A 27,041-nucleotide genomic window follows, 5' to 3' on the forward strand; every position below is an offset into this window, starting at 1 on the left:
AATTGAGTTAACATTGGTTTATAACATTATATAAGTTTCAGGTATACAACATTATAATCCAGTATCTGTGTACGTTGTAGCTCACCACCAAAAGTTTAGTTTCCATCCATCATTATACATTTGACCCCCTTTACCCATTTCACTCTCTCTAACTCCCCTTCCCCTCTGATAACCCAATCTGTTGTTCATATTTATGAGTTTGTTTTTGTTTTATTTGTTTGTTTGAGTGAAATTAATACAATTTTGCCCTTTTCTGTCTGATTTCACTTAGCATAACACCCTGAGTGTTCATCCATGTTGTCACAAATGGCAATATTTCTTCTTTTTTAATGGCTAAGTAGTATTCCATTGTATATATACCACATCTTTATCCATTCATTAGTCAGAGGGTGCGTCAGACGTAATTTAAATCTTTGGCTTATATAAGAATTTCTCACTTATTTGGGTAGATAATTAAGTCTCACAAAAGTACTTTGGCAAATAGTCTTCCCTCCATCTCTATGATATATTATTTAGCACTCTGGTTTCATACTTGTTTTTCTCATTTTCTTCTAGGCAAAAATAGCACAACTTCAAAGACGTATTAAAAAAGTATTATTATCTCAAAGAAATTGTTTGGAACCAAACATGTTATCCAGTAATACAGCCTGTAAGGTTGGTATAAACATATAGGAATTTTAATAACTTATTGATCCACATTATAGTAGTTGGATTATAAGAAAGAAAGAAATTTCCAAACCAAGACAAAAGGATTAAAAGACAATAAATTGATACTTAGAATGTTTCTGTGAGTTTATCTCTGGGGAAGACACCCTTAGGTAGCCAAAAGTAAGTGCTACTTGCATTACTTTCATAAAGTGAATAGAGAGGTGATTTGTGATTGCCTGAATTATCCCCCTCCTCACCATTTTATCATGATGAAATATATACAGCAAAGTTGAGATAATTTTACAATGAACCCATGTATACTCAACACCTAAATTCTACCTTTACTATTTTAATATATTTATTTTTCTTATCTGTCAATCTATTATCCCCTGAACTATCTTTATATTTGGTACATTCATTAGTACAAATGTATTTTGTATGAAAATACACTTTGCCACGTACACAAAATATATATGTATGTGTGTGTGTATATATATGTGTGTGTATATATATAATATAAAATTGATTTTAGAGAGAAACATCGATGTGAGAGACAAACATTGGCTGGTTGCCTCCCGCACTCATCCTGACTGGGAACAGAACCTGCAAGCCTTTGGTGCATGGGACCACACTCCAACCAAGTGAGCCCCACCAGCCAGGGCCACATAAAATATTTAAGTAAGGTTTAGTATCTGTTTATATTTTTATATAAAATTCAAATATAATCTTTAGTATACATTCACTGGATTTTTTTTCTTGTATCTTTATTTACTTTGTTATCATTTTTATGCTAGCCTCAATGAATGAATTGGGAAGTATTTCCTCCCCTGTTTTATGAAAGTGTGTGTAAGATTTTTATTACTTCCTTAAATGTTTGATAGTATCCACCTCTGAAAACTTATCTGGGCAAGGAGCTTTCTTTGTAGGAAGACTTTTTCTTGAAAATTCAGTTAATAGGTATAGGGCAATTCAGATTTTTTTTCTTTCATCTTGTATCAACTTTGTAAGCTGTTCTTTGCAAGGAATTTGTCCATTTTATCTAAGTTGTTGAATTTGTTAACATAAAATTATTGATAAAATTAAATTCCTTTTTTAAATATTTGTAGAGCTGTAATGATATACTCTATTTCATTTCTGATACTGGTAAACTATGTTTTTACCTTAATCAGTCTTGCTAGAGTTTTAAAAACCTTATTAATTCTCCATCACTTGTATCTTTTCTGTTTTTTATTATTCTCTTCCACTTCCTTACTTTGGATATAATTTGTTCTTCTTTTTTCCAGCTTCTTAGGAGAGAAAGAGCATTTATTTTTAACCTTCTTTTCTACTGGAAAATATTTAAAGCTATATATTTCCTTCTAAGCACTGCTTTTCCTTAGCACCTTCTAAGCATCTCAGTGCAGACATTATAATATCATATTTGATATATTGTATTTTTGTTTTCTATCAGTTCAAAATAATTTCTAATTTCCCTTTTGACTCATAGGTTATTTAGAAGTGTGTGTTTAGTTTCCAAATATTTGGTACTTTTCTAGGTATGTTATTTTTACTGATATCTAATTTCACTTGGATCAGAGAACATACTTTGTAAAATTTCAATCTTGACAGTTAATTGACACTTATTTTGTAGCCCAACATATAGTTTCCCTTGGTGCATGTTCCATGTATACTTGAAAAGCATGTTGGGTGTAATGTTCTATGTCACTTTTGTGTTACTTGTGCAAAGGTGATTGATAGTGATAAATAATGGCCCCCAAAAGATGTCCAGGACCTAATCCTCAGAACCTATGAATATCTTACTTTACTTGGTAAAAGGATCTTAGAGATGGAGAGATTATCCTGGGAGTTCAGTAGTCCTAGGGTCCTTATAAAAACGAGTCAAGAAGGTCACATCAGAAAAGAAGATGGAAGCAGAGGTTAGAATGAATGCACTGAAAATGGAGGAAGGGGGTATGAGCCAAGGAATGCTGGCAGCTCCTAGAACCTGGGAAAATGAAAACAGATTCTCTCCTAAAGTCTCCAGAAGGGATGCAGCCCTGCAAACAACTTGATCTTGGCTTAGTGAAACTTCAAATTTCTGGCCTGCAGAACAAATATCTGTTGATTTAAACTACCCAGTGTGGTAATTTGGTATAGTAGCCTCAGTAAATTAATACAGAATGTGCTACCAGGGCGTGTGGGATGATGCTCTAACAAATAACTAAAAATATGGAAGTGGATTTGGAATGGGATAATGGGTAAAAGCTGGAAGAATATTGAGGAACATGATTTTTTAAAATCCTGGGTTGCTTGAACAGACTCTTTGTTAAAGACTGCAAGTGAGGGCTCAGAAAGGAAATGAGGAACACCTTAGAGGAAACTTGTATGTAGTCTTAGAGAATATTTAAATCTTCATAAAAAGACTTGGTAGAAATATGGACATTTAAAAAGCACAGTTGGCGCCCGGCCAGCGTGCCTCAGCTGTTGAGCATCAACCTGTGATCCATCTAGGAGATCTAGGTTCAATTCCCGGTCAGGGCACATGCCCAGGTTGTGGGCTCGAACCCAAGTAGGGGGCATGCAGGAGGCAACCAGTCAACGACTTGCTCATCATTGATGTTTCTGTCTCTCTCTCCTGCTCCTTTCCTCTCTCTGAAATCAATAAAGATATATTTTTTTAAAAAATGATAGCCACAGTTGGTGAGAACTCAAAAGGAAATGAGGAAAGGGATTCTTGCTACGTAGTAGCAGGAAGCTTAGCTGAATTGTATCCTACAGTGATAAGGAAAACAGAACTTGTAAGTGATGAACTTGGATTTTTATTAGGCTAGCAAGATTTTTTAGCAAAGTGTGGCAAGTTTGGCTTGATTTTTTACTTTTTATAGTAAAATGTGAAAGGGAAGAGACAAATTGAAGGTGGAACTGTTTAGCAAAACAAAACTAGGAGGACTTGATTTGAAAAATTCTGAGCCTATCCACATTGCAAAAAACTCTAAAATTAGGAGATTCTCTGTCAGAAAAGCATGGTCTGGAGAGAAAGCCAATGGTGTGTCAGGACAAGCTTTTGCAAGTGCTTTGGAAAGATCAAAAAGGTCAGAGTATTCAGTCACGCAGAGAGTTCTTTGAAGAGATTAGGCATTTGACTCTCAGCAGGCAGGTGCCCTGTTTAGATTTAGTGTTTAGGTCCTGGACTCTGTGTGAGCTATAGTTCAATGACAATTTACTTTTCTTTTTTTTAAATTTATTGTTGAAAGTATTACAAATGTCCCCTTTTTTCACCCATTGATCCTCTCCACTCTGCACCCCTCCTCCCAGGCCTTTACCACACTATTGTCTATATCCATGGGTTATGCATATATGCATGTAAGTTCTTAGGTTAATCTCTCCCCACCCACCTCTGCCTTCCCTCTGAGATTCATCAGTCTGTTCCATGCTTTTATGTCTCTGGCTCTGTTTTGTTCAGTTTATTTTGTTCATTAGATTCCACATATGAGTAAGATCATGTGACACTTGTCTTTCTCTGACTAGCTTATTTCACTTAGCATAATGCTCTCCATATCCCACCATGCTGTCTCATAGGGTAAGGGATCCTTCTTTTTTGTAGCTGCACAGTATTCCATGGTGTAAATGTCCGAGGAGATACTTGATGTGATTTCAGTCTCCTTCAACTTGTAGACACTTGTTTTGTGTCCTAACATGTGGTCTGTCTTTGAGAATGTCCCATGTGCACTTGAGAATGCATAGCCTGCAGCTTTGGTGTTAAATGTTCTGTAAATGTCAATTAAATCCATCTGACCTAGTGTGTCATTTAGAATCACCGTTTCCTTGTTGATTTTTTTGTCTGGAAGATCTATCCAGTAAAGTCAGTGGAGTGTTAAATTCCCCTACTATGACTGTATTGCTATCGATCTCTCCTTTAAAGTCCTCCAGAAGTGTGTGCTTTTTTCAGCCTATGTGTGTCTTTTGTTCTGAGGTGGGTTTCTTGTAGAGAGCATATGTTTGGGTCTTGTTTTCTTGTCCATTCAGATACCCTGTGTCCTGAAATTGGAGCATTTAATCCATTGATATTTAAGGTTATTATTGATAGGTACTTATCTATTGCCATTTTCTTTCTATTTCAACTTATTACATCAGTCCCTTTAACATTTCTTGCAATGTTGGTTTGGTGGTGATAAATCCTTTAGCCTTTTTTTGTCTGGAGAGCTCTTTATTTCACTATCTATTTTAAATGATAGCCTTGCTGGATAGAGTAGTCTTGGTTTCAGATCCTTGTTTTGCATTACCTTGAATACTTCATGCCATTCCCTTCTTGCCTGTAGAGTTTCTGATGAGAAATCAGCTGACAGCCTTATGGGAGCTCCTTTGTAGGTAACAGATTGATTTTCTTTTGCTTCCTTTAATATTCTCTTTGTCTTGAATTTTTGGCATTTTAATTATGATGTGCCTGGGCATGGGCTTCTTTGGGTTCTTCTTGCTTGGGCCTCTCTCTTCCTCCTGAACTTGTGTGACTTATTCCTTGACCAGGTTAGGGAAGTTTTCTGCCATTATTTCTTCAAACAGTTTCTCTAACCTTTGCTTACTTTCTAGATCTTCTGGCAGTCCTATGATGTGAATATGGTTACATTTCATGTTGTCCCACAGCTCTCTTAAACTGTCCTCTTTTTCAATTGTTTTTTTCTTTTTGGATCTCTGATTGAGTGATCTTTTCTATCCTGTCTTTTAATTTGCTGATCCGATCCTCAGCTTCCTCTAATCTGCGGTTTATTCCTTCCAATGTTTTTTATTTCTATGTCAGTCTTAATTCCTTCATAGTTTCCATTTCTTTTCTCATGCTGCTGAGCATCCTTATGATCAGTATTCTGAACTCTATATCTAATAGATTGCTTATCTCCATTTCATTTAGCTTATCTTCTGGAGAATTCTTTTGTTCTTTCATTTGGGGCTTGTTTTTTGTCTCCCCATTTTGGCTGCTTGTATGGATTTGTGTCTATGTATTAGTTAGACCTGTTAGGACTCTCAGTCTTTCTGGATGGTCTCTAGTGCAGGCCAATGTCAGGCGCTGTTTGTGACTGGCCTTGAGTTCCCTGTTTGAAATTTTCTGCACTCCACAGCTTATGGTTCCCTCTGCTGGGGCTGGGTGTGCTTGGACAGGACCAAGATGCGCACCAATGTTTGCTTTTCTAAGCCCTGGGTCCAAAAACAAATCCGACAATTTACTTTTCAAAATCCTTGTAGTGCTGTTCTGTTTGGCTTTATTATTCTGGCTCCACTGGATCCTCCTGTTCAATCCCTGCAGGTGCTGTCTGGACTTCCCAGTGATGTTGGGTGGGAAATTCAGGAAATGTTGGCCTATGGTCACTGCCACTGCAGTAGATTGGGCCTGCAGCTAACCCAGATGTGGAGCAGCGACACTGCTGATGCTTCAGTAATATACACCCACTGCTGTACCAAGTATGGGATGATGGCTCCACTGACACTACAGTGGATTTGGCCCACTGCTCTTCCAGGTGTGGAGTCTGGGGATTGGTTCCTGGCTGGCTTTTGTTAACATTGCTACTGCAGCTACTTAGGGTCACTACTGCCCCAGGTGTCAGGTAGGGGACCCATCTGACACTGTTGCTGCAGTCGTTCTGGCTGCTGATTCTGCAGGTATGGGGTGGGGGACTAGCCAACCCTGCTTTAGGTTTTGGGAGAAGACAGGTCCCTGGCCTTTCTGGCACCCAGTGCAGGATATATAGATAAAATGAAAACTCAGGGAACTCACTCTGGTGGTGGTCCTCAATCTTGAGGTCCCCAGGGATCTACCTTCCTTTCCACCTTTCAGAGGCATTTTTGATTATCTGTTGAATTACTTCCAAGGCATTTAGTTGTGCCTAGAAGAGGGGAGAAGGGAAAAGTGAGCCTGTGCCACCTTGTCCTGGAATTAAAAGAATACCAATATTTTTTGCTTTTGTTTTCCAATGTTTGAACCTGTTTCTACATATAAAATCTGTACATGTAATATAACATTTCAGAATTCTTCCTTTGTGTACCTGCATTTTTGTTCATGTTATCCATCAGAAAAGCCCATGAGTTGGGAAATCAATTGATCCTTTTGTATTGATTAATATACACAGATATTTTAAATACTGAAAGTTCTCAACTAAAGCATGGACTAAATGTTACAGCTCCAAGTTTTAAACAAAACCCATTGACTAGAAGAGCAAGTTGAAATTTTATCAGTGCTTCTGACTAAATAGTGAGGTTTACTGAATGTCTTAAAAATTCTTCTGGCACACCGATTGAAAATCGCTGACTTAGGTGTTTGCTTTTCCTTCCTTCCGTTCAAGCTAGGAAGTTCATTTGTACCATCATTATTTTAATGTCTTTGAAGTATTTTTTTTAATTCATTTTGACAGAAACAGCTGTCATCGTCATCATCTATTGAAATACATATAATTTAATATATGTTTTGCCATCTGTATGTGAGACTATTTTGAGAACAGTTTCTAAGTTAAATTTTCCCTATTGTCTGTTTTGTGTAGAAGAACACAATTGGTAACCCTCCCCTCAACTGCTTTTCCTTACCCACTTAACAGGTTGCAGATTCAGAGATTCTGAATTTGAATAAGAACCCAGAGTCAAATAATAGTCCAGATGAAAGAAAGACTTCTGTGAACTCTGAACCTTCTAACCCTTCAGAAAAAGCAAGTTTAAAGATTGATTTGTCACAGGATCTTGATGAGGCTGTTTCTGAAAGGTAGGCATTTCCACAAAAATACATAAACTTATTTATCTAAATATATGCTTGTAAACATATACCCTTTTGTGAATTAAGCATAAAATAGCTTAAAGCTTCATATTTATAAGAACACTTTTATTATTATTATTATTATTATGAAATGGAAGATGCTTTCCATCTTCAGTATGGTGGATGACTGAAGTGATCAACTGGAGCACTCCAGTAGTTTCCAATTCTATACATGGGAAAATTAAGGCCCTATAAAACAGTGGTTTAAAAAAATTACACAGAGAAGTAAATAAGAATAGAGAAAAGGTGCCTAAAATTACACATGTTGAAAGTAGTATCATGATAACTTCAAATTAGAGTGAACAGGTTAAATTATTGGCATAATTGGGTCACAAAGGAACCGAGACACCTTATCTCCAATCTAGTCTAAAAGATTTGGGGCTTGTAAGGAAGAAGTACTTTAGTTTAACAAAGAAATGTGATTGGTGATTCTGGCCTGGATTAATTTTCAAGGAGGTGAGGGTGCATTTTAATGAATTATTTTCTCTTTATTTGTAATTCTCAACTGTTTGGAGCTTTATAATGTTATTTATTTATACTTAACATTTACTCCTTAAATGTGCTATGGTTTTGTGCTTTATATGTCAAATTACATCTCAGCTTTTAAAAAGAGGGAAATACATAACCAAATAAGTGAATTAAATGATGGCCATTGTTTAAAGAACCCACCCTTTCTTCCAAATAACTCTGCATACTCAAGTATACTATAAAACAATGGCGAAGATCTACACCGTTTGCAGTAGATGCTTGATGTTTCGAGATACATGTGCAGTTTTGACTCTTCGGAGGGGAAAAACTAATATTCCATGATATTGAGGCCCACATTTTAGTTTTAAGTCAGGAAGCTGCTATGAAGAAGGCATTTATTTAGTTGGTGAAGGCAAGAGTCACATTTCATTGAGCCTTTCTTGTTTCCACTTGTTAATGCATGTGCTAAACCTCATAAAGTGACAAAAAAGAAAAATGCTGATTACAAGTGAAAAAGTGAAGACAAGACACCATTAAAAAATACCATTTATTGACTGATACGTCAAATTTAGCAATGGCTTCTATCTATGATAGGAACAATCCACCTTAACCCCACCATAACGAATAAAGAACCTACAGTTTTGAAACTGTTTCAGGCAGCACTCTCAGCCCATGGTGAGTGTGCGAATAGGTGACACAAATGTACAACTTGACCCTGATGGATGAGTTCAATGGTGAGTTTTATAAAATATTTAAGGAAGAAACACCACCAGTTTTAAACAAACTACAGCAGGTTCTCAAATAACACCATTTCATTTAACCTTGTTTTCTTATGTTGATGAAATGCTGTTAGAATTTAATTGTTTATACCCTGTTGTAAAATTGGTTTCGTTATAGTTTTTTGTTGTTTTTTTTTGCTTAAAGTCACAGAACCTATTGACAATGTTTCGAGGACTTAGTGTATTCCAAAGAATAAAAAAAGAGGGAATATTCTTCAGTTCATTTTGAAACTAGATAGTAAAATCTAGTATAACTGTGATACTCCAATATGAAAATTTAAAAATACAAAATTTAAAAATTTTACAGAAATGGAAAATTACAGTCCACTTTTGTCCATAAAATAAATTCAAATATGCTTAACAAGATACTAGTAAACCAAGATTAGCAATTTGTAAAAGTTGAGTTTGTCCCAGGAATGCTGTAAGTTTGGTCCAACAACAGAAAGTTAATGTAATTTGCCAGGAGAAGAGTCATCAGCTTACAATAAATGTAGGAAGAAGAGCTTCTACAAAAACACTAAAACAAATTTGATGGTGAAATATTGTAAATATTCCATTTGGGATACAAAATAAAAGGATGCCTGCTATCACCAATTTAACATTATACCAGGTATCTTGCCTAATGCAAAAAAAATAAAAATAAATAGAGAAAACTAAAGATATATAAAGAATTCAAAAAGAAGGAACAATAAATATTACTATTCTGGGATGATTCAGAGCATGTATGTAGGAAATCCAAAGGAATATACAGACAAATTATTAGGATTAATATGATTTTAGCATCCTAGCCGGTTTGGCTCAGTGGTTAGAATGTCAGCCCATGGACTGAAGGGTCTCAGGTTTGATTCCAGTCAAGGGCATGTACCTTGGTTGCAGGCTCCGTCCTGGTTGTCGGGGCTCATGCAGGAGGCAATCAATAGATGTATCTCACATTCATTCTCTCTCTCTCTCTCTCTCCCTCCTTCCCTCCCTCCCTCCCTCTCTCCTTCCCCCCCTCCCCTCCACTCTCTATGAAAGGCAATGAAAAAAATATCCTCAAATGAGGATTAAAAAAAAATAAGATTTTAGCAAGATTGCCAAACTCAACTATATAAGAAATCAATTGTGTTCCTATATATCAGATATAAACAATTAAGAAATGAAATTTTTAAGAATTCCAGTAGCACCAAACATATAAGGTACCTGGGAATACATTTAACAAGACATGTAGTAACTGAGGAAAATTAGAAAACTTTGAAAGATATTAAAGAAGAAAATGGAGAAATTTAGTGTGTTTATGGTTTGGACAATGAAGTATAAAATGTTTTTACTTTTGTTTAATTTATAGAGTACCATTTCAATCAGTTTTTCAGTGTATAATTTTATGGAACTTGACAAGCTGAATTGATTCTAAAATGTATATGTAAATGCAATAGGTTGAGGCCAAGATGTTTAAGTAGAGAAACAAAATGAAGGGGGTTGTTATGAGATGTCAAAACGTTACAAAACTGCAGTAATTAATGTTATATTGGTAAGTATAGGATAATGTGATACTGCCAAGTAGAGCAGTATAGCAGAGTCCAGAAACCTATACATCTATATATACATAGACATATATGTGTGTGATATGTGATGGAGATTGTTTGGCAGATCATTTGGGAAGTGACTGACTTTCAGTAAATGGTGGTTTTAATTTGCTATTTATGTTGGGCGAAATATGAAAAAAAATGGATCCCTATGTCAGGCTATACGTAAAAATCAATCTCATGGATTAAAGAACTATCTAAAGGAAAATTATGAAGCTTTTAGATGGTAATATAGAACGTCTTCATGAACTTCAGATAAGAAAAGATTTCTTAAGACACAAATACCCTTGCTGTATAAAAGAAAAGATCAATTTTACCACATTAAAATTAGAAACTTCTTTTCTCCAAAAGCACAATAAGGATAGTGAGAAGACAGGAAGTCTATCTGGTACAGTAATCATTCATTTAGCATTACTCAAATATTTACTCTTTCTGTTGCTCTTCATTTCTTCCTGTATTTTTATCTTTGCATCTGGGATAATTTTGCTTCTGCCTGAAGAACTCCATTTATTTATTTACTTATTTTTTATTTCTTCTCAGGATAAGTTCTCTCAATTATTTATCTGGAAATACCTTCATTTTGTCTTTATTTTTTCAGGATATTTTAACATAGGTATTGAATTGTAGGTTGACAGTTATTTTCTTTCATCACTTTAAAGATGTCAGTATGTTGACTTCTATAATTTCTGTTGAAAAGTTAGGCAGCAGTCTTATAGTTGCTTCTTTGAAGGTCATGTCTGTATTTCTCTAGCTGCTTTTAAGATATTGTACTTATCTTTGATTTTTATCAGTGTGATGATAGTTGTGGGATATTTTGTTTTGCTTTTTAATTTATCCTGATTTGGGCTCATAATCCTTGATTTTGTGGCTTGATATCTTTCATCATCCTTGGAAAATTCTTAGCCATTATCTCTTCAGATATTGCTTCTTCACCATTCTATTTTTTCTCCCCTTGTGATATTCTAATTACATACTTCTCTGTATACTCCACCTTTTCTGTTCTCCATGCTGGTGTCTGGATATTTTGTACTAACCTCTTTTCTAGTTTATTAATCCTCTCTTCAGCTAGATCCAAGTGGCTCTTAAGTCTATGTAATGAGTTCTAATTTCAGTTTGTTTAATTTTCCGTTCTCCCCTTTCCTTTGGATTCTTTTTTTAAAATTGAGAGAAAGAAACATCAATCAACATCCATCGGTTGCCTTCCACACACACCCCAACTGGGGATCGAACCTGCCACCTTTTAGTGTATGGGGTGATGCTCTAACCAACTGAGCCACACCGGCCAAAGCCATTGGATTCTTTTTTATAGGTTCAAGTTCTCTAATGAAATTCTTCATTTTGTCATCCATATGTTAAACATTTTATCACTACTATTTTCTGATGCATTTCTCAGGACTCTTGTATCTGGGTTACTTTGAATTCTATTCCTATTTGCCATTTTTTACCTTTGTCCTGTTTCTTATTACACCTGCCAATTTTTTATTTGAATCTTGGACATTATGTATTGAAAATTGTAAAGGCTCTAAGTGATGTTATCTTTCATCAGAGTGGATTCACCCTATACTCCAGCAGAGAGAGGGACACAGCCTCTATCGATGCTTTTAAAATATGCCTACACACCCAGCCGGGCATGGCTTAGTGGTTGAGCATCGACCTAGGATCCAGGAGATCAGGGTTCAATTCCGGGTCAGGGCACATGCCCAGGTTGCGGGCTGCAGCCGATCAGTGACTCTCCCATCATTGATGTTTCTACCTCTCTCTCTCCCTCTCCCTTCCTCTCTCTGAAATCAATAAAGGTATATTTAAAAAATAATAATAAAATAAAATGAAATTGCTGTTCTTTTAAAAAATATATATATGCCTACATATTCTTTGATACTCGTCCCTTTAAAAAGGTGGAGCCTAATTCCACTTCTTGGATTATACTTAGAGACGGCATATAGAATATAACAAAAGTGACAGTGTGTAATTAGATCATAAAAGACATAGCTTTCTTGATTTTTCTTGGATCAGTTACTCCCGGGCAAGGTAATTGCCATGATAGCATGGCAATAAGCATAGGTTACTTGAGGAAATCAAGCACCCTATGCAGAGTCCCACATGGTGAGGCACCCTGCCAACAGCCATGTGAGTAAGCCATTTTGGAAGCAGAACCTCCAGCCCCAGTCATGCCTTCACATGACTACAGCCCCTGCCAAGTCAACATCCTGACCGCAACCCATGAGATTCTAAGCCAACACCCCCCAACTATACTGCTCCCTACTTTACCCACAGAAACCATGAGGCAATAAATGTCTATTTCTTTAAGCCATATGTTTTGGCATAAATTGTTATTAAGCAATAGATAAATCATACAACATTTCAGCCTAGTAGGAAATGGAGCAGAACTGAGGCTGATTTGCAGTCTTTATAAGACAGTCTATTCTGATTTTCCCCCATTCCTATGGTATAACCCTTCAAGAGTTACACTGAGAAGCCTGGGGTGTTTCCTGTGGCTTCCCCTCTATTGCTGGTCTTGTATTCCAGTTTTTTCCCCCAGGATAGTTCACTGTGATCTCAACCACTTTCTGGTTGGCTTCTTAGCATCCCTTCACAAGTGCCTGAAGAGGAACACCAATGGCAAGTTTCTAGTTACTTCTCTATACCCTCCTCCTCTCTGGGATCTTAGTTCCTCAGGTCCTGGCTTCCACCACAGCTTTCTGATCTCTTCAAACAGATATTTAAGTTTCCTTTTTCCTAAAGAAAAATTTTAATATAGCTTCTCAAATTGTTTGTGTCGGGGACAGGGAGGCTACACTACATAGCACTGTATGTACTTTTCTATACATAAAATTTATTTTAAAATTTTAGAAAATATTTAAGAAATAGAGGAACTTATAAAAAAGAAAAATTTTGTTCCCCTCATTATAAATCTAGAGAAAGCCAGGTTTAATTGTTTTGTCTGATGGCTCAAGTATTGAAGGAATTAGTGCCATTATTAACTATGTATGTATTATAATGGTTGCATTTAGAAGTTTAAGGATTTTTCTTTTTAGAATGTGAAAAGCAGTAACAGCTGAGCTGAAGAAGCTCACAGAAGAGAAAGCTTATGGACCAGAACACATATTTGATAAAGAAGGAACTTGCTTAAATGGGAAGAAAATATCTTTATGTACAGTCATTTCCAAAGACAAAAAGTAAACGTCAAGGTCTAAGACACCCAAGAACAGACCACTTCACCAATGTTGTTTTAATGAAACATTAGTATTGTCTAAAAAAATAAGTTTTGCATTGAATTTCTCATGAAGAAGTGTTTACAAAGATACAAAGGAGAAAAAAGTTACCAGCTATCATATTTTAAGAAATTTCCTACTGTTTTACATATGTTTTTCCTCTTTATTCTTTAATAACATTTATTTAACCTTAATAATAAACTTGTCCCTCTTTTATAGATGAGCAAACTGAGGCAGATTTCTAGCCCCCAAACAGTCAGCTAGTAAAAGGAAGAGTTAGGATTTAAACCTAGTCAATTCTGTCTCCAGAACCCATAGTCTTAAACTACTATATTATAATTTTACCTGGAGAATTTTAATTACTAATTTTAGACAAAATTTTTTCTCCAAGGCAAAATGCAAGTAGAAAACATGTTAAGTGCATCCAGAGGACCATGAAAATCATCAGTATCCTTAGTTTTCCTCCCAGATGTGGTTCATTTAAAAAAGAGCCATCATCATTGACAGTAGTCAGTGGTATAGTTTCATGAAAGTTACATATCTTTAACTGCACATGGAATTCTAATTAGATTCCAGATTTATAGACGGATTCCTCCAGATAAAGATTAACACACACACACACACACAGAGTTATTAACAGAGTTAATGTAGGATACCTACTGACTACACAATAAGTGTATAGCTTGATGAATTTTGACAAAGCCAAATACATTGTGAACTATCCACCCAGATCAAAAACATTACCAATGGCATCCAGTCTGGTTTATGCCACATTCCCAGTCACCAATCCCACCCTTACTTAAACCAAACTAAGCAACTGCCGCTAACACCATAAGTTGTTTATGTTTGCTTTTCACCTTAATATAAATGGAATCACACTCAGTGAACCCTTTCTTGCCTCTTTAGCCCAGTATGTGTTGTGAGATTCATCCAGGCTGTTGCTTAGCAGCAATAATTTATTGCTATATAATGTCTATCATCATTGCTATATAATGTCCATCATATGAATACACCACAATTTACCCATTCACAACTCTTGATAGGCATCTGGATTTGCAGATGGAATAAATGATGACCACTAATTTTACTACAAACATTGTTTTACATGTCTTTTGGTGAATGTACTTACTTACATTTCTGTTGGGCATTTGCCTATAAATGGAATTGGTAGGCCATAGGGTATGTGTATTTTCAGGTTTAATAGATACTACCAAACACTTTACCAAAGTAGTTGTACCATGTTTGTTACCCTCCCACTGAAAGTACATAAGATTTTTACTCCATATTTTTGCCGATACTTGGTATTATCTGTCTGCCTATTTATTTTAGCCACACTGGTGCGTTTATAGCATCACATATTAGTTTTAATTTGTATTTCCTTCTAATAAAGAAATTAAGCACATTTTTATGTTTGTTGGCCATTTGGACATCATCTGCATGTTTTTCTTTTGAGTTGCCTTTCTTTTTCCATTCTTTTGTCAGATATGTTTACTATAAGTATCTTTTCCCACCCCAAATCTTCCCACTTTCACAAGAGTGTCTTAATATAAATTGACTCTTCTTAATTTCATTGTAGTCATTTTCATAGATTCTACTTTTCTGATGTTCTTTTTGTTTTAACTATATTCTCTATCTTTCCTCAGTATTCTTAAAACTGTTAATTGTAGTTTAATGCCATTGTTTTATAACTCTAGTATCTGGATCATCTATATATGTTTCTATTGGTGTTCTGTCAGTTTCTGATCATTGGTTTCTGTCTATTGGCATACTTGGCAATTTCTAAAAAATTGGTGAGGCTCTGAATATAGCATCTTCTTATAGACAAGATTTTTCTCTCCTCTGGCAGATAGAGCAAGGCCTGATACCTAATCTACTCAGGGAACTGTAAATTGAGACTTGTTTTCATTTTGGTGATGCTCCTCCTACTCTTGTTCATTCTGGTTCTTAAGACATAGCCCTCTGTGGATTCTAGCAAAGTATGAAACTACAAGAGGCTAGAGAAAACCATTGAAAAGGATGCCAAACATGTCTTGGCAGTTTTACAGGGGTCAGACATTTTGCTCTCCAACTGACTATAATGAAGAGACTTACAATATCATGGAAAAACAGGCAGAGTCCTTATTAGATGGGTGTAGCTATAGGGGAGCTAAATTAATTAGTCTTGGACTAAAGACTGCAGTGGACCTACCAAAAAAAAAAAAAACTAAAATGACTCAAGGAATCAAATGAATTCTGAACAATTCATCAGCAGAAAACAAAAGTCCAACACTCTTTGAAGGGATGAAACATCATCCAACTGTAAATTTTACAGTGTCTGACATCTAATCAAAAATTACTTTATAGTCATGGAAAGTAACAAATAACCTGTAACAAGGAGAAAACTGAAATGATGAAAACAGACATAGAAATAATATGGTTGATGGACATAGCAGACAGCATGAAACTGCTATTATCAATGTAGTGGAAAATGTGAACATGATGAGAGAGAGATTTTTTTAAAAGACCCAAATACCCAAATTGAACTTCCAGAGATGAAAAAGTCCATAAAGTGAAAAGTACATTGGATAAGACTAACAACAGAACAGATAATTATTGATTTTTTAAATCAGTGAAATAGCAATAGAAACTTTAAACAAAAGCATGAGAAGAAAAAGACTAATAAAAAAATGAACATAGCATTAGAGACCTATGAAACACTGTCAAGCAGTCTAATATGTGTATCATTGGAGTATCTCTAGGCAGGGGGTGAGGGAATCGGAAAGATTGTTCCTAATTTGGTGAAAACTCTAAACCCATAAATGTAAAAAAATAAATTAATTAACAAACTTAAGCAGAAGAAGAGTAAAGATAAAACATACCATAATCAGATTGCTGAGAGTCAGTGGTAACAAGAAAATCTTAAAAGGAGCCATAAGATCAGGAGACTTCTCACTGTAACTATATGCAAACTAGAAGACATCTCTAAAGTATTGAAATGGAGAGACATCTCTAAAACATTGAAAGAAAAACTGTTCATTCAAATTTCTACACTCGGTGAAAATATATTTCAGATGTGTAGAGGAAAAAAGGATTTTTCACACTAAAAAGTGAAAAGAATACATGAGCAGCAGACCTGCACTACAAGAAATGTTAAAGGAAGTTCTTCAGGCAGAAGGAAAATAATACCAGATGGAAATTTAGATCTATGCAAAGGTAAAGTAATGAAAAGTGCTGGAAATAAATATATAGGATAAATACAAAATTTTCTGTGTCTATATAGGATATATGTGTGTGTGTGTATATTATACTACCTCTATAATATGTGGTGTTTTTATATATATATATATATATATATAAACATATGTTTATATATATATATAAATATGTTTTTATATATATATAAACATATATATATATATGTTTTTATATATATATGTAAAAATATGTCATACTATTTCTCTATTTTTATGTACAAGCAATAAGCAGTTGGAATTTGATATTTAAAATCAGTACCATTTACAATAATATCAAAGAATGATACACACAGGGATAAAATTCCTAAAATATCTGTAAGACATAACTTTAAAACAACAAAGTAGGCTTCAGATTTCCGGTCCAGCATGTAAGGAGTCATCCCTCTATTCTAACAACAATTGAAAAGCTGAACAAACTAAAAATATCAACAACTCTTCTTAGATCCATCAGAGAACTAGAGTCACAGAGCAAACTTCTGCCCCCCAAATTGGAAAGACAAACAGGCAGAAACTGAGAATCACAACCTACTGGAATTGGAACAGAAACCCATAAGCAGAAAGCTCCACAAGAACTAGTGGAGGTTTCTGCTTGTATGAAAATCTAAAACTCTGGGAGTAGGAGGACAGTTATAGGGGGACCCCACAGTTTTGTGAGTTTTACCTCCAGAAGCTCCTCACAGTGAATATTGGAGAAAAAAAATCCCCTCATGTTTCCAGCAGGTGGAAGGTAAAAGGAACCTTTTGAAATACCCCAGCCAGAGCTCTCTCTTAACACAGCCTGCCTTCAGGAGAATCTATTATCAGAGCTTGACTTACCTAGGGGAAAGGAAATACCCAACTCCTGCTCCTGTGGCCTTCCACATGGAAGAAGGAAAATACCCAATTCTGAGCCCCTCTAGCCAAACTGTCTCATCTAAGGAGGGGAGGGGAGGACAGGGAGGGTACTGAAGTTCACGTTCCAGGGGCACAGACTCCCTAAGAGACTGAAACCTAATTATGGACTAGTAGAATGCTTCCCCTCTTCCACATCTTACCACTACATTACTAAAGGCCTGTTTCTGAAGCAGTATAATGTTATATATGAAAGTGGACTCGAATTAGTTGTAAATGTGTTTTGCAAACTCTAGGGCAGCCACTAAAAAAAGAAGTATGATTGATAATGCTAAGAAAAAGCAAATGGATCATACAAAATGCAGTTTTATTTATAATTCCCAAAACTTGGTGGCAACCAAGATGTCCTCCAGTAGGTGACTGGATAAATAACTGGTTTCTTCAGACAGTGGAATATTAACAGTGCTAAAGAAGCAGCAGCAGCTATCAAGCTGTGAAAAGACATGGAGGAAACTTAGATGCATATGACTAAGTGAAAGAAGCCAATCTGAGAAGGCTACGCACTATATGATTCCAACATATGGCATTCTAGAAAAGACAAAACTGGAGACAATAAAAAGATCAAATGTTGCCAGGGTTACGGGAGAGATGAATAGGCAGAGCATGGGATTTTTAGGTCAGAGAAACTACTCTGTATGGTACTTTAATGGTGGATTCATGTCATTGGGATGATGCTCTAACCCGTTGAGCTACCCAGCCAGGGCTGGTGGTTTGTTTATCTATTAAGTTTATCTTTTACAGTTTCTATACATTTGTCAAAACCCATAGAATGTACATTAAGAGTGAACCTTATTGTAAACTATGGACTTTGGGTGATAATGATGTGTGAGTGTAGGTGCATCAGTTGTAACAAGCGTACCACTTTGGCACAGGATTTTGATAGGGAGGGTGGGGAGCCAGGGTATAAGGAGAACTTTCTGTACTTTCCACTCAGTTTTGCTATAAACCTAAAACTGCTTTTAAAAAGTTTATTAATTTTTTTAAAGTACAAAATATTGCTGAGAGACATTAAAGGAGACCTAAAACTATATAGTGAGATATGCCGTATTTACAAATCAGAGAATTATTTATGTAACTTCACCAAAATTGTTCTGTAAATTTAATGCAATCTCAATCAAAATCCTGGCAGCATTTTTTGTAGAAAGTAACAATCTGATTGAAAACTTACGTGAAATGAAGACCTAGAAGATGAAAACAATGTTGTAAAAGAAAAACAAGTTAGAAGACATAAACTACATGAGTTCAAGACTTACTTTCAAGCTATAGTAATGAAGACAGTGGTGTTAGCATAAGTATAGACACATAAATCAATGGACAGATTAGAAAATATACTTATAGCCCATTGGTTTTCAACAAAGATGCCAAAGTAATTTAATGGTGAAAAGAGAGTCTTTTCAACAAATATTGAAATAACCAGAGGAGTAAAGTGAACCTCAACTCTTATCTCACACCATATGTAAAAATAGCTTGAAATGGATTATAGATCTAAATACAAAACCTAAAAATTAAAAACATCTATAAGAAAATGGTATAGAAAATTTATCTAGCAATTTTATGGGCTTAATGAAGTTTGTGTCAAGATTTTCTTAACAAAAATTTTGATTTAAATGTCAATTCATAAAAGTGGTATCAGGGTCAAATGGGAACAGAAGACAATCTTCTAACTCAGGGTATTTCGTAACCATAATCAGTATCATTTACCATCAATGCCTCAGTTTAGTAAATGTCTGGTAAATATTGCTACTATAGTGATATAATGTAGTTGCAGAATTAATTTTTAATAGCTTTGTTCTAGTTCTGTATAAGTATCTTAATGGGTTTCTTTGATTTATATGTTGTTTCGTTTTCATGAAGGCAAGTGTATGTGCTAGAGTGACTTTTTATATTTCACACACTTATGTATATTGTATACTTAGATATAATGTGTTTGGATTCATTGTAAGTAGATCTCTACTGAGTGTTAAGGGCCTATCATTATTGTATGTCCTTGACTTTTGGTCATATAATTGGTAATACATGGAGTTTCTTGGGTATTTGGTTTTATTATTTCCATTCCTTCTCCCCCCCCCCCACCCCCACAGCCTCCACCCCCCACAAATTATTAGATTAAAATATGTCATGTGTGAAATGTTAAGTTAGAAGAATTCTAACCATTGATTGTATGTTTAAGCCTAATAATGCATGCTTAGTTCATTTTTGTTTTTAATTTCTTTTATCATTTTAGTAACGATGATGTTATGCTGATTTCTGTGGAAAGCCCTAGTTTGATAACACCAATTACATCAAATCTAACAGGTATCTTAAGTTGATAAAAATGTGATCTATCAAATCAGAAAGCTTCAAATCAGTACTTGTTTAGAGAATTGAATATTATCTTTTAATAAAATTCTACTCTCAAAAATGTTTTATTTTTTATTTATATTACCTAAATAAATAAATGACTTCTCAATATAATTGAAGTTTCTTTTTAACCCTGTTTATCAATTTATGGCCTTTTGTTTCTTTACTGTTTGTTTAATGGCTTTATAAGTTATAAAACTACTTCCCTTTCATATACATTATTTTCACTTGTTTGTTCTGGTCTGTGTTGGTGCTTTTGTTTTTTAATTTTTATTTTATTGATTTTCAAGAGAGAGAGACATTGATTTGTTGTTTCACTTATTTATGCATCCATTGTTGCTTCCTATATGTGCCCTGACCAGAGATCCAACCCACAATATTGGAGTATTGGGATGATGCTCTAACCAGCTGAGCTACCCGGCCAGGGCTGGTGGTTTGTTTATTAAGTTATCTTTTACAGTCTACTTAAAATTTAGAGTTTGGCTATTCTTTTTTTTTTTTTTTTAATTGATTTAGAGAGAGAGACAGGGGAAGAATAAACATCGATTTGTTGTTCCACTTACTTATGCATTCATTGGTTGATTCTTGTATGTGCCCTGACCCGGGATGGAACCTGCAACCTTAGCGTATTGGGACAATGTTCATACTTATGTATACTTATTACACTTTAACCTTAAATTTCCAATAAATTTCCTTCAAAATAGCTCTCTTGTTGGCCCATAATTTCCCATTCAGAATTCTCCATTTCCTTTTCATTTTTTATGATATATTAGAGTATTTGCATCTTAATTTCAGAAAGTTTTGCCTCCACTTATACAGCTACTTAATTGCCCTTCTGGTGTTAAGACTGTGAATAAAATAGTTTAAGTTATTTCTGAGGCTTTCTTACTGGTTCTATGAAGAATGCTCAGCCATCTCAGGTAGTGAAAATATACTGACTAAAAAATGTGTACATTTCCAAGTTTATTTCCTCAAATGCTATTACAGATAGATTTTCAAGAATTACTAATATAGTTGTAAAGTTACGGAAGGACAAAATCTTTTGAACCAAAATTAGATTTATTTTTAACTTGCTCCTCAGTCATTGGAATAGGTAAAGCCGATTGAGTTACTCCATGATTGTATAAGAAACGGCTAATTAATATTCCGTTATTACTGTGTTCAGCAGTCATATATTAAAGTTCATAAATATTTAATAGTTTAATAAACTTGTCAAGTGTTCATATTTTAATAATTTTCTTTCAGATACTGGAAAAATTACATCAGGAAATTCTAACAATTCACCTAATGCTGATACTGAAGTTATGGTAGGTAATAAATATTGCCTTTAAATGTTGTTTATTTGAATATGTTAGTTCTAGTAGTTAGCATAATCAGGTTCTAGTCTAGCTTACATTAAAACCAAACAGCTAATGATAAGCATATTTTACAGTCGTACTTACCAAATTAACTTATTTGGACTCTGCCTAGTCATATTCTCAGAAACTGTACAGTATTTTATGAGGTTCTTTTTCACAGGATAGTTAAACCATAAAGACTTATAGAATGTTCAGTCTCTAGCTTCTATATGGTAATTTAAAATGATGAACTTTATTTTTTTAAAAACGTTTTTCTGCTATTGAGGCAAAAATTTTTACTTTTTTAACCTAACTTTTTAGACTATAGAAAAAAAGAACCTTGATTCTGTGATTGACCTGACGAAAGAAGGCCTATCAAACTGCAGCACAGGTAAAGGATTTGTCTTTCTTTTTTAAAAAAGAAGGAAGGGTGACAAAAAATGCATTTGACCTGTTTATGAAGTTTGTTTTAGTGTGTGTGCTTATAGCTCGACACGATTTTTTCACATGTATAGATTCATGTCACTGCTACCACAAATTACACAACTGTTCTATCACTACAAGATTCCCTCATGCTTAACCCTTTTATAGGCACCCACTTCCTGCCCCCAGTGCCTAAACCCAGACAGCCATGAATCTGTTTCTACCCTTATGATTAGGTTATTTCATGGATGTTATATAAATGTGAAGATGCAATGTGTATCCTTGTGAGATTGGCTTCTTTCATGTAGCATGATTCCCCATGAAGGTTATCTAAGTTGTTGGGTGTTCTAGTGGCATTAAATTTTAAAATATATATATATATATATCTTTTTTGATTTCAAAGAAAGAAAAGGAGAGGGAAAGAGAAACATCAGTGATGAGCGAGTCATTAATTGGCTGCCTCCTGCACACCCCTAACTGGGGGTGCAGCCCACAACCCGGGCATGTGCCCTGACAGGGAATCAAAACTCAGTCTCCTGGATCCTAAGTCAGTGCTCAACTGCTGAGTCAGGCCCAGCCGGGCAGTGGTATTACTTTTTATTGCTGAGTAGTATTCCATGTTATGGATGTATAGTAGTTTATGTATAATAGTTTATCCATTCACTCAGTGAAAGATATCTGGGTTGTTTAGTGCTTTTATGAATTTTTTTTTACCTATGGGGCACACGTTCGTTTCCTTAACTATAACAATAGCAGTTGTGAGAGGATGCTAGGGCATAAACAAATCCAACAAAAGGCAGTGGGCCAAAAAAGGAGAGACTTTATTCAAATAACAGTTTGCAAACCTTTGAAGACAAGGCCTCAGGTAGAAGGAACCAAAAGTGCTCTCCCAAAACAAAGGAGAGGCCATTTTTTATGGAAAATTTCCCACCCGTGGTTCCCTTTTTAGCCTGCCTCATGTAAGTGAAGTTTCCAAATTGTACAGTTTGGATTGGTCAGTATAAATTCAAATACGGGTACATTTTATACAGTTCTGATTGATCAGGGGCAGGTCATAGTCTATTGGTTGGATAACATGGCAATAACAGAATAAAGAACTTCTCTGCAGTAATTAACTCAGGCAACAGCGTAAACACACAGGTCATAGTGTGGGGAAACAGAATTCAGCTTGTGGTTCTTCCTCTACTTCAGAGGCCCCTGTCAGTAAACAACTAGATTCTTAATTTTGACTTTAGGCCCAGTAAACCATGGAGAGTCCAAGTCCATCTGAGTAGACGAATTCCTTCTTGGGGTTCACAGGTATAACATGAAAATGTAGAGGGAGAGTGACAGCAGTGCCCTGTTTCTCAGATTTAAACACAGAGAAATAAAATACAATCCCCTGGGGCTGGAAATCAATTATAAGGTATCATCTCTTTATAACTGTACTTGAATGACTCTTTTTAATGTTTTTATTGATTTTAGAGAGAGAGGAAGGGAGGGGGAGAGAGAGAAACATCAATGTGAGAGAAACACTGATCAGCTGCCTTCTGCATGCCCCCTACTGGGAATTAAACAGCAACCTGGGCATGTGCCCTGACTGGGAATCGTACCAGCAACCTTTTGATGCGCCAGACAACGCTCTACCAACTGAGCCATGCCTGCCAGGGCTGTGGTACTTTTTTGATGAAATATTTGAATTCCACTCATTAGCATTAGTAAATTATGTAATATTTTTAAATGGAGATTAGTATAGGAAGCATATAATCCAGTTCCTTCTCCTTTTTCAACTGTGGATCCAACAAAAGTTGGAACCATTGGAATCTCCAGGTACCTCATAATAGAATTTTAAAACCCTTCAATTTCCAGTTTCAAGATGAAGATTTGAAAAATAAATTGGAGTAGTCAGTTACTTTTTAATGATTACTATTACTAAGTTGTTTCTAAACAACATAATATAGGATTTTGAGATACAGTAAAATAAAAAGTAAGAATGCAGATTAATTCAGTGCCTAACGAAGTATATCATACTTCTAATTTGGGTACTTCAGTTTGAAATCTAGCAATTAGAAAGAGAAATCATGCTAATTCATGATGCCAACTCATGGTAATGTCCGTTTATCTTTTAGAATGTCCAATTCTGACTAAGAGTCAGGTCAAACTTAGACCATATCCTGTTTTGTCCGAGAATCAGATCCCCTATGCGGCGGAAGAACAATCACTCCAGAGCTGATAATGTAACAGCAAAAGGGACTTTTATTCCAGCTAGCTGGGGTTCGGTCGTATCCAACGCAGTGGAATTCTGACTCGAACCCCGATCTAAATTTACCACAAGCTTATATAGGGCTACAGTGAGCAAGCGATCATTGTCAGTTACAAAGTTACATGGGTTATAAATTCTTTAGGAAGGGTGGGCTCAGGATGTTTCTCAACCACAGGTGCCTGAAGCTGGAGTGCACCTGGTATTCGTCAAACTCACCGATTTAAGTTAATTCCTGGAACTGCCTCCACCCTCTGCAGTTTACTGAGTCACTCATGTATGCCTTTTGTCCTGCCCCGGGGCCTAGAGGCCTGCCTCTGTCTTGGTGGGTCCTCACATTCCCCCCTTTTCTTTTTCCTCATAATGAGGAATCGTCCTCATTCGTATGAGAGGGTAGGGAGTGGTACTGTTGCCGTAGTACCATTAACTGGATGGTATTAACCCTGTCTTTGACAAAAGATATGAGTTTGTTAAAAATGCAAGGACCGACAGTAAGTAATAGGAGCAGGATTATTAATGGTCCTGCTAAGGTTGAGATAAGGATGGTTAGCCAGGGCGATTTATTGAACCAAGACTCAAACCAGCTCTCCTGGGCTTCCCGTTCCCGTTTTCTCTTTTCAAGCCCCTCTCTCACCTTGGCCATTGACTCTTTCACTACGCCGGTGTGGTCGGCGTAGAAGCAGCATTCTTCTCCTAATGCCGCACATAGGCCCCCTTGTTGGAGAAATACTAAGTCGAGGGCCCACTGATTCTGTAAAACCACCTCGGATAGGGAGTTCAGAGACGCGGTAAGGTGGGAGATGGATTTCCCTATTCTGTCTATATCTTCATCTACGGCGGCCCTTAGGGAGCTTAGTCCCTGATGGTGAGTGGCTAGAGAAGCAATGCCCGTTCCTGCTCTCGCTAGCCCTAACCCAAATAGGGTGGCTATGGTGACGGCAGTAATTGGTTTGTGGCGCCTCCTTGGAGAGGCAGGGGATTGGGGCCCCCAGTGAGAGAACATTTCTTCTGGGTGATACAGTACTTTGGGGAGTACCGCAACCATTACGCAATACTCACTACTGGCATCAAAAACATTCTTGCTTAAACATGGGGTCAGCCCTGTTTTAGAACAAACCCACCATCCCCCAGTCGCTGGTATGGTCCACTTAGCTGTTAGAGTGGCATTGATTGAGCTACATAACTTGCTTAGCTGAGGGTACGGTTCCTACACACATTCCTCATCCGGACACCTCCTGGAGGGTTAATCCAACCCTCCTGTCCCCCCAGTTACACTCGGTAGGAGATGCGTCCTCCGAGGTGTTAAATGTAGAATTTAGACCAACAGCTTCATAGAAAGGGGGCCGGATATCATAGCAAAGCCAGCAGGAGGTAGTTACATTTGGGTTGGAGGTATTCAGAGCGGCATAAGCAGTTGTTAGGAGCTCCCAAAGGGGCTCGTTTCTTTCCCCCGGGGTGGTGGTGGGTGGAAGTAAACTTATACATTCTTTCTGCTTATCTTAAGCTTCAGTGGGTCCTCTTGATGGGGCTCAACTCTCCAGCTGGTTCGGGCGTTCTCTTGTTCCCGGGCGCTGGCCTTCCTGATGTGGGAGTGGTGGATCCAGGAACCTATACTGTCAACCTTGAGGGCAGTGGGGGTCACAAGAAGCACAACATAAGGCCCTTTCCAGTGAGGTTCTAGGGTTTTTGTCTGATGTCTCTGCACCCATACCCAGTCTCCGGGCTCAATCCCATGTTTTGGGTCGGAAGTCGGCTCCAAATCCCTATGTGCTGCCGCGACGGCAGGCCAGATCTCCTTCTGGATAGCTTGTAATGCCTTGATGGCCTTTGTAAGTTCAGCCAGTTCTGACAGAACCTCCCCCTTGGGTTCTGGTCCGGTGGGGTACACCGGGGGGGGGGCCCCTACCATAAAGGATTTCAAATGGCGTGAGGTTAAGCACATATGGGGTATTTCTAACCCGGAACAGGGCATAAGGTAGGAGCGTGACCCAGTCCCCGCCAGTTTCTATTGCCAATTTAGATAAAGTCTCCTTGATTGATCTATTCATCCTTTCTACTTGCCTGGAACTTTGGGGATTATAATGTAGTTTCCAATCAGTCCCCAAGATCCGGGACAGACCCTGTATGATTTTGCTGACAAAAGCAGGGCCATTGTCTGAACCTATTTTCTCAGGCACCCCGTATCGTGGGACGATATCGTCTAAAATTTTCTTTGCTACTATGGAGGCAGTTTCTCTCTTTGTGGGGAATGCCTCAGCCCACCCAGAAAAGGTGTCAACTAATAGATATTTATATCCGTACCTTCCTGGCCTTACCTCTGTAAAGTCTATCTCCCAGCTTACCCCCAGCTTCCACCCTCTCCCCCTCCTACCTGAATGTTGATGGGTTACTTTTCTAGACTTCATGACCTGGCAGGCACGACACTGGTCGATCGTTTCTCTGAGAGTCCTTCTTTGATGGTGAAACCGGAGCTTGGCGGTCTCTAAGAGGTAGTCCATTTTCTTTTCTCCTAGATGTGTAGTCTGGTGCAGATGTAGGATTAGATGTTTTCCCAGGTCCTCTGGCAGCAGCAGTTTCCCTTCAGGGTCCTGATACCAGAGGTCCGACCCAGCCTCGGCGCCTGCCTTCTGAGTGACCCACTGGATATCGTCCTTGGAATACAATGGGGTGGGGGGTGGCTTACCCATGCCTGGTGGTGGGAGCTGCAGACTCAGAATGGTAGTTGTACCGCTTTTCGCCACCTCACACACCGCAGCATCGGCCGCCCGGTTTCCTGCTGCCTCCGGAGCTCCTCCCTTCTGATGGCCGGGGACACGTACGATGGCAATGGCTTTCAGTTTCTGTACCGCCGATAGCAGCCGTAAAATGTCCTCCTTGTTTTTAATCTCCTTTCCTTCAGCAGTGAGGAAACCTCGCTCCCGATAGATTGCCCCGTGGAGATGTGCAGTCCCAAAGGTGTATCGGCTGTCTGTGTGAACAGTGAGTCTCCGTCCCTCTGCCCGCTCGAGGGCTTGGGCAAGGGCTATCAGTTCTGCTCGCTGGGCCGATGTGCCTCTCGGTAGCGCCTGGGCCCAGACTATTTCCCCTTTCTGATCTACCACTGCCTCTCCCACGTATCGCTCCCCTCGCTCTACGTA

The 27,041-nt window shown here is 37.1% G+C and overlaps 1 protein-coding gene across 1 annotated transcript in view; it reads left to right on the forward strand.

Annotated features, from left to right (window-relative positions):
- Positions 1–27,041, forward strand: part of ATF7IP2 (activating transcription factor 7 interacting protein 2) — a 67,477-nt gene that overhangs the window by 33,661 nt on the left and 6,775 nt on the right. Inside the window, exons 5-9 of the mRNA XM_081132286.1 lie at positions 556–654; positions 7,206–7,366; positions 19,790–19,860; positions 21,151–21,212; positions 21,564–21,633. Of these exons, the coding sequence (XP_080988412.1) occupies positions 556–654; positions 7,206–7,366; positions 19,790–19,860; positions 21,151–21,212; positions 21,564–21,633 (463 nt within the window). The remainder of the gene's footprint in view (positions 1–555; positions 655–7,205; positions 7,367–19,789; positions 19,861–21,150; positions 21,213–21,563; positions 21,634–27,041) is intronic.

The sequence above is a fragment of the Miniopterus schreibersii genome, assembly GCF_964146895.1.
Source record: "Miniopterus schreibersii genome assembly, chromosome: 3".
Classification (NCBI taxonomy): Eukaryota; Metazoa; Chordata; class Mammalia; order Chiroptera; family Miniopteridae; genus Miniopterus; species Miniopterus schreibersii.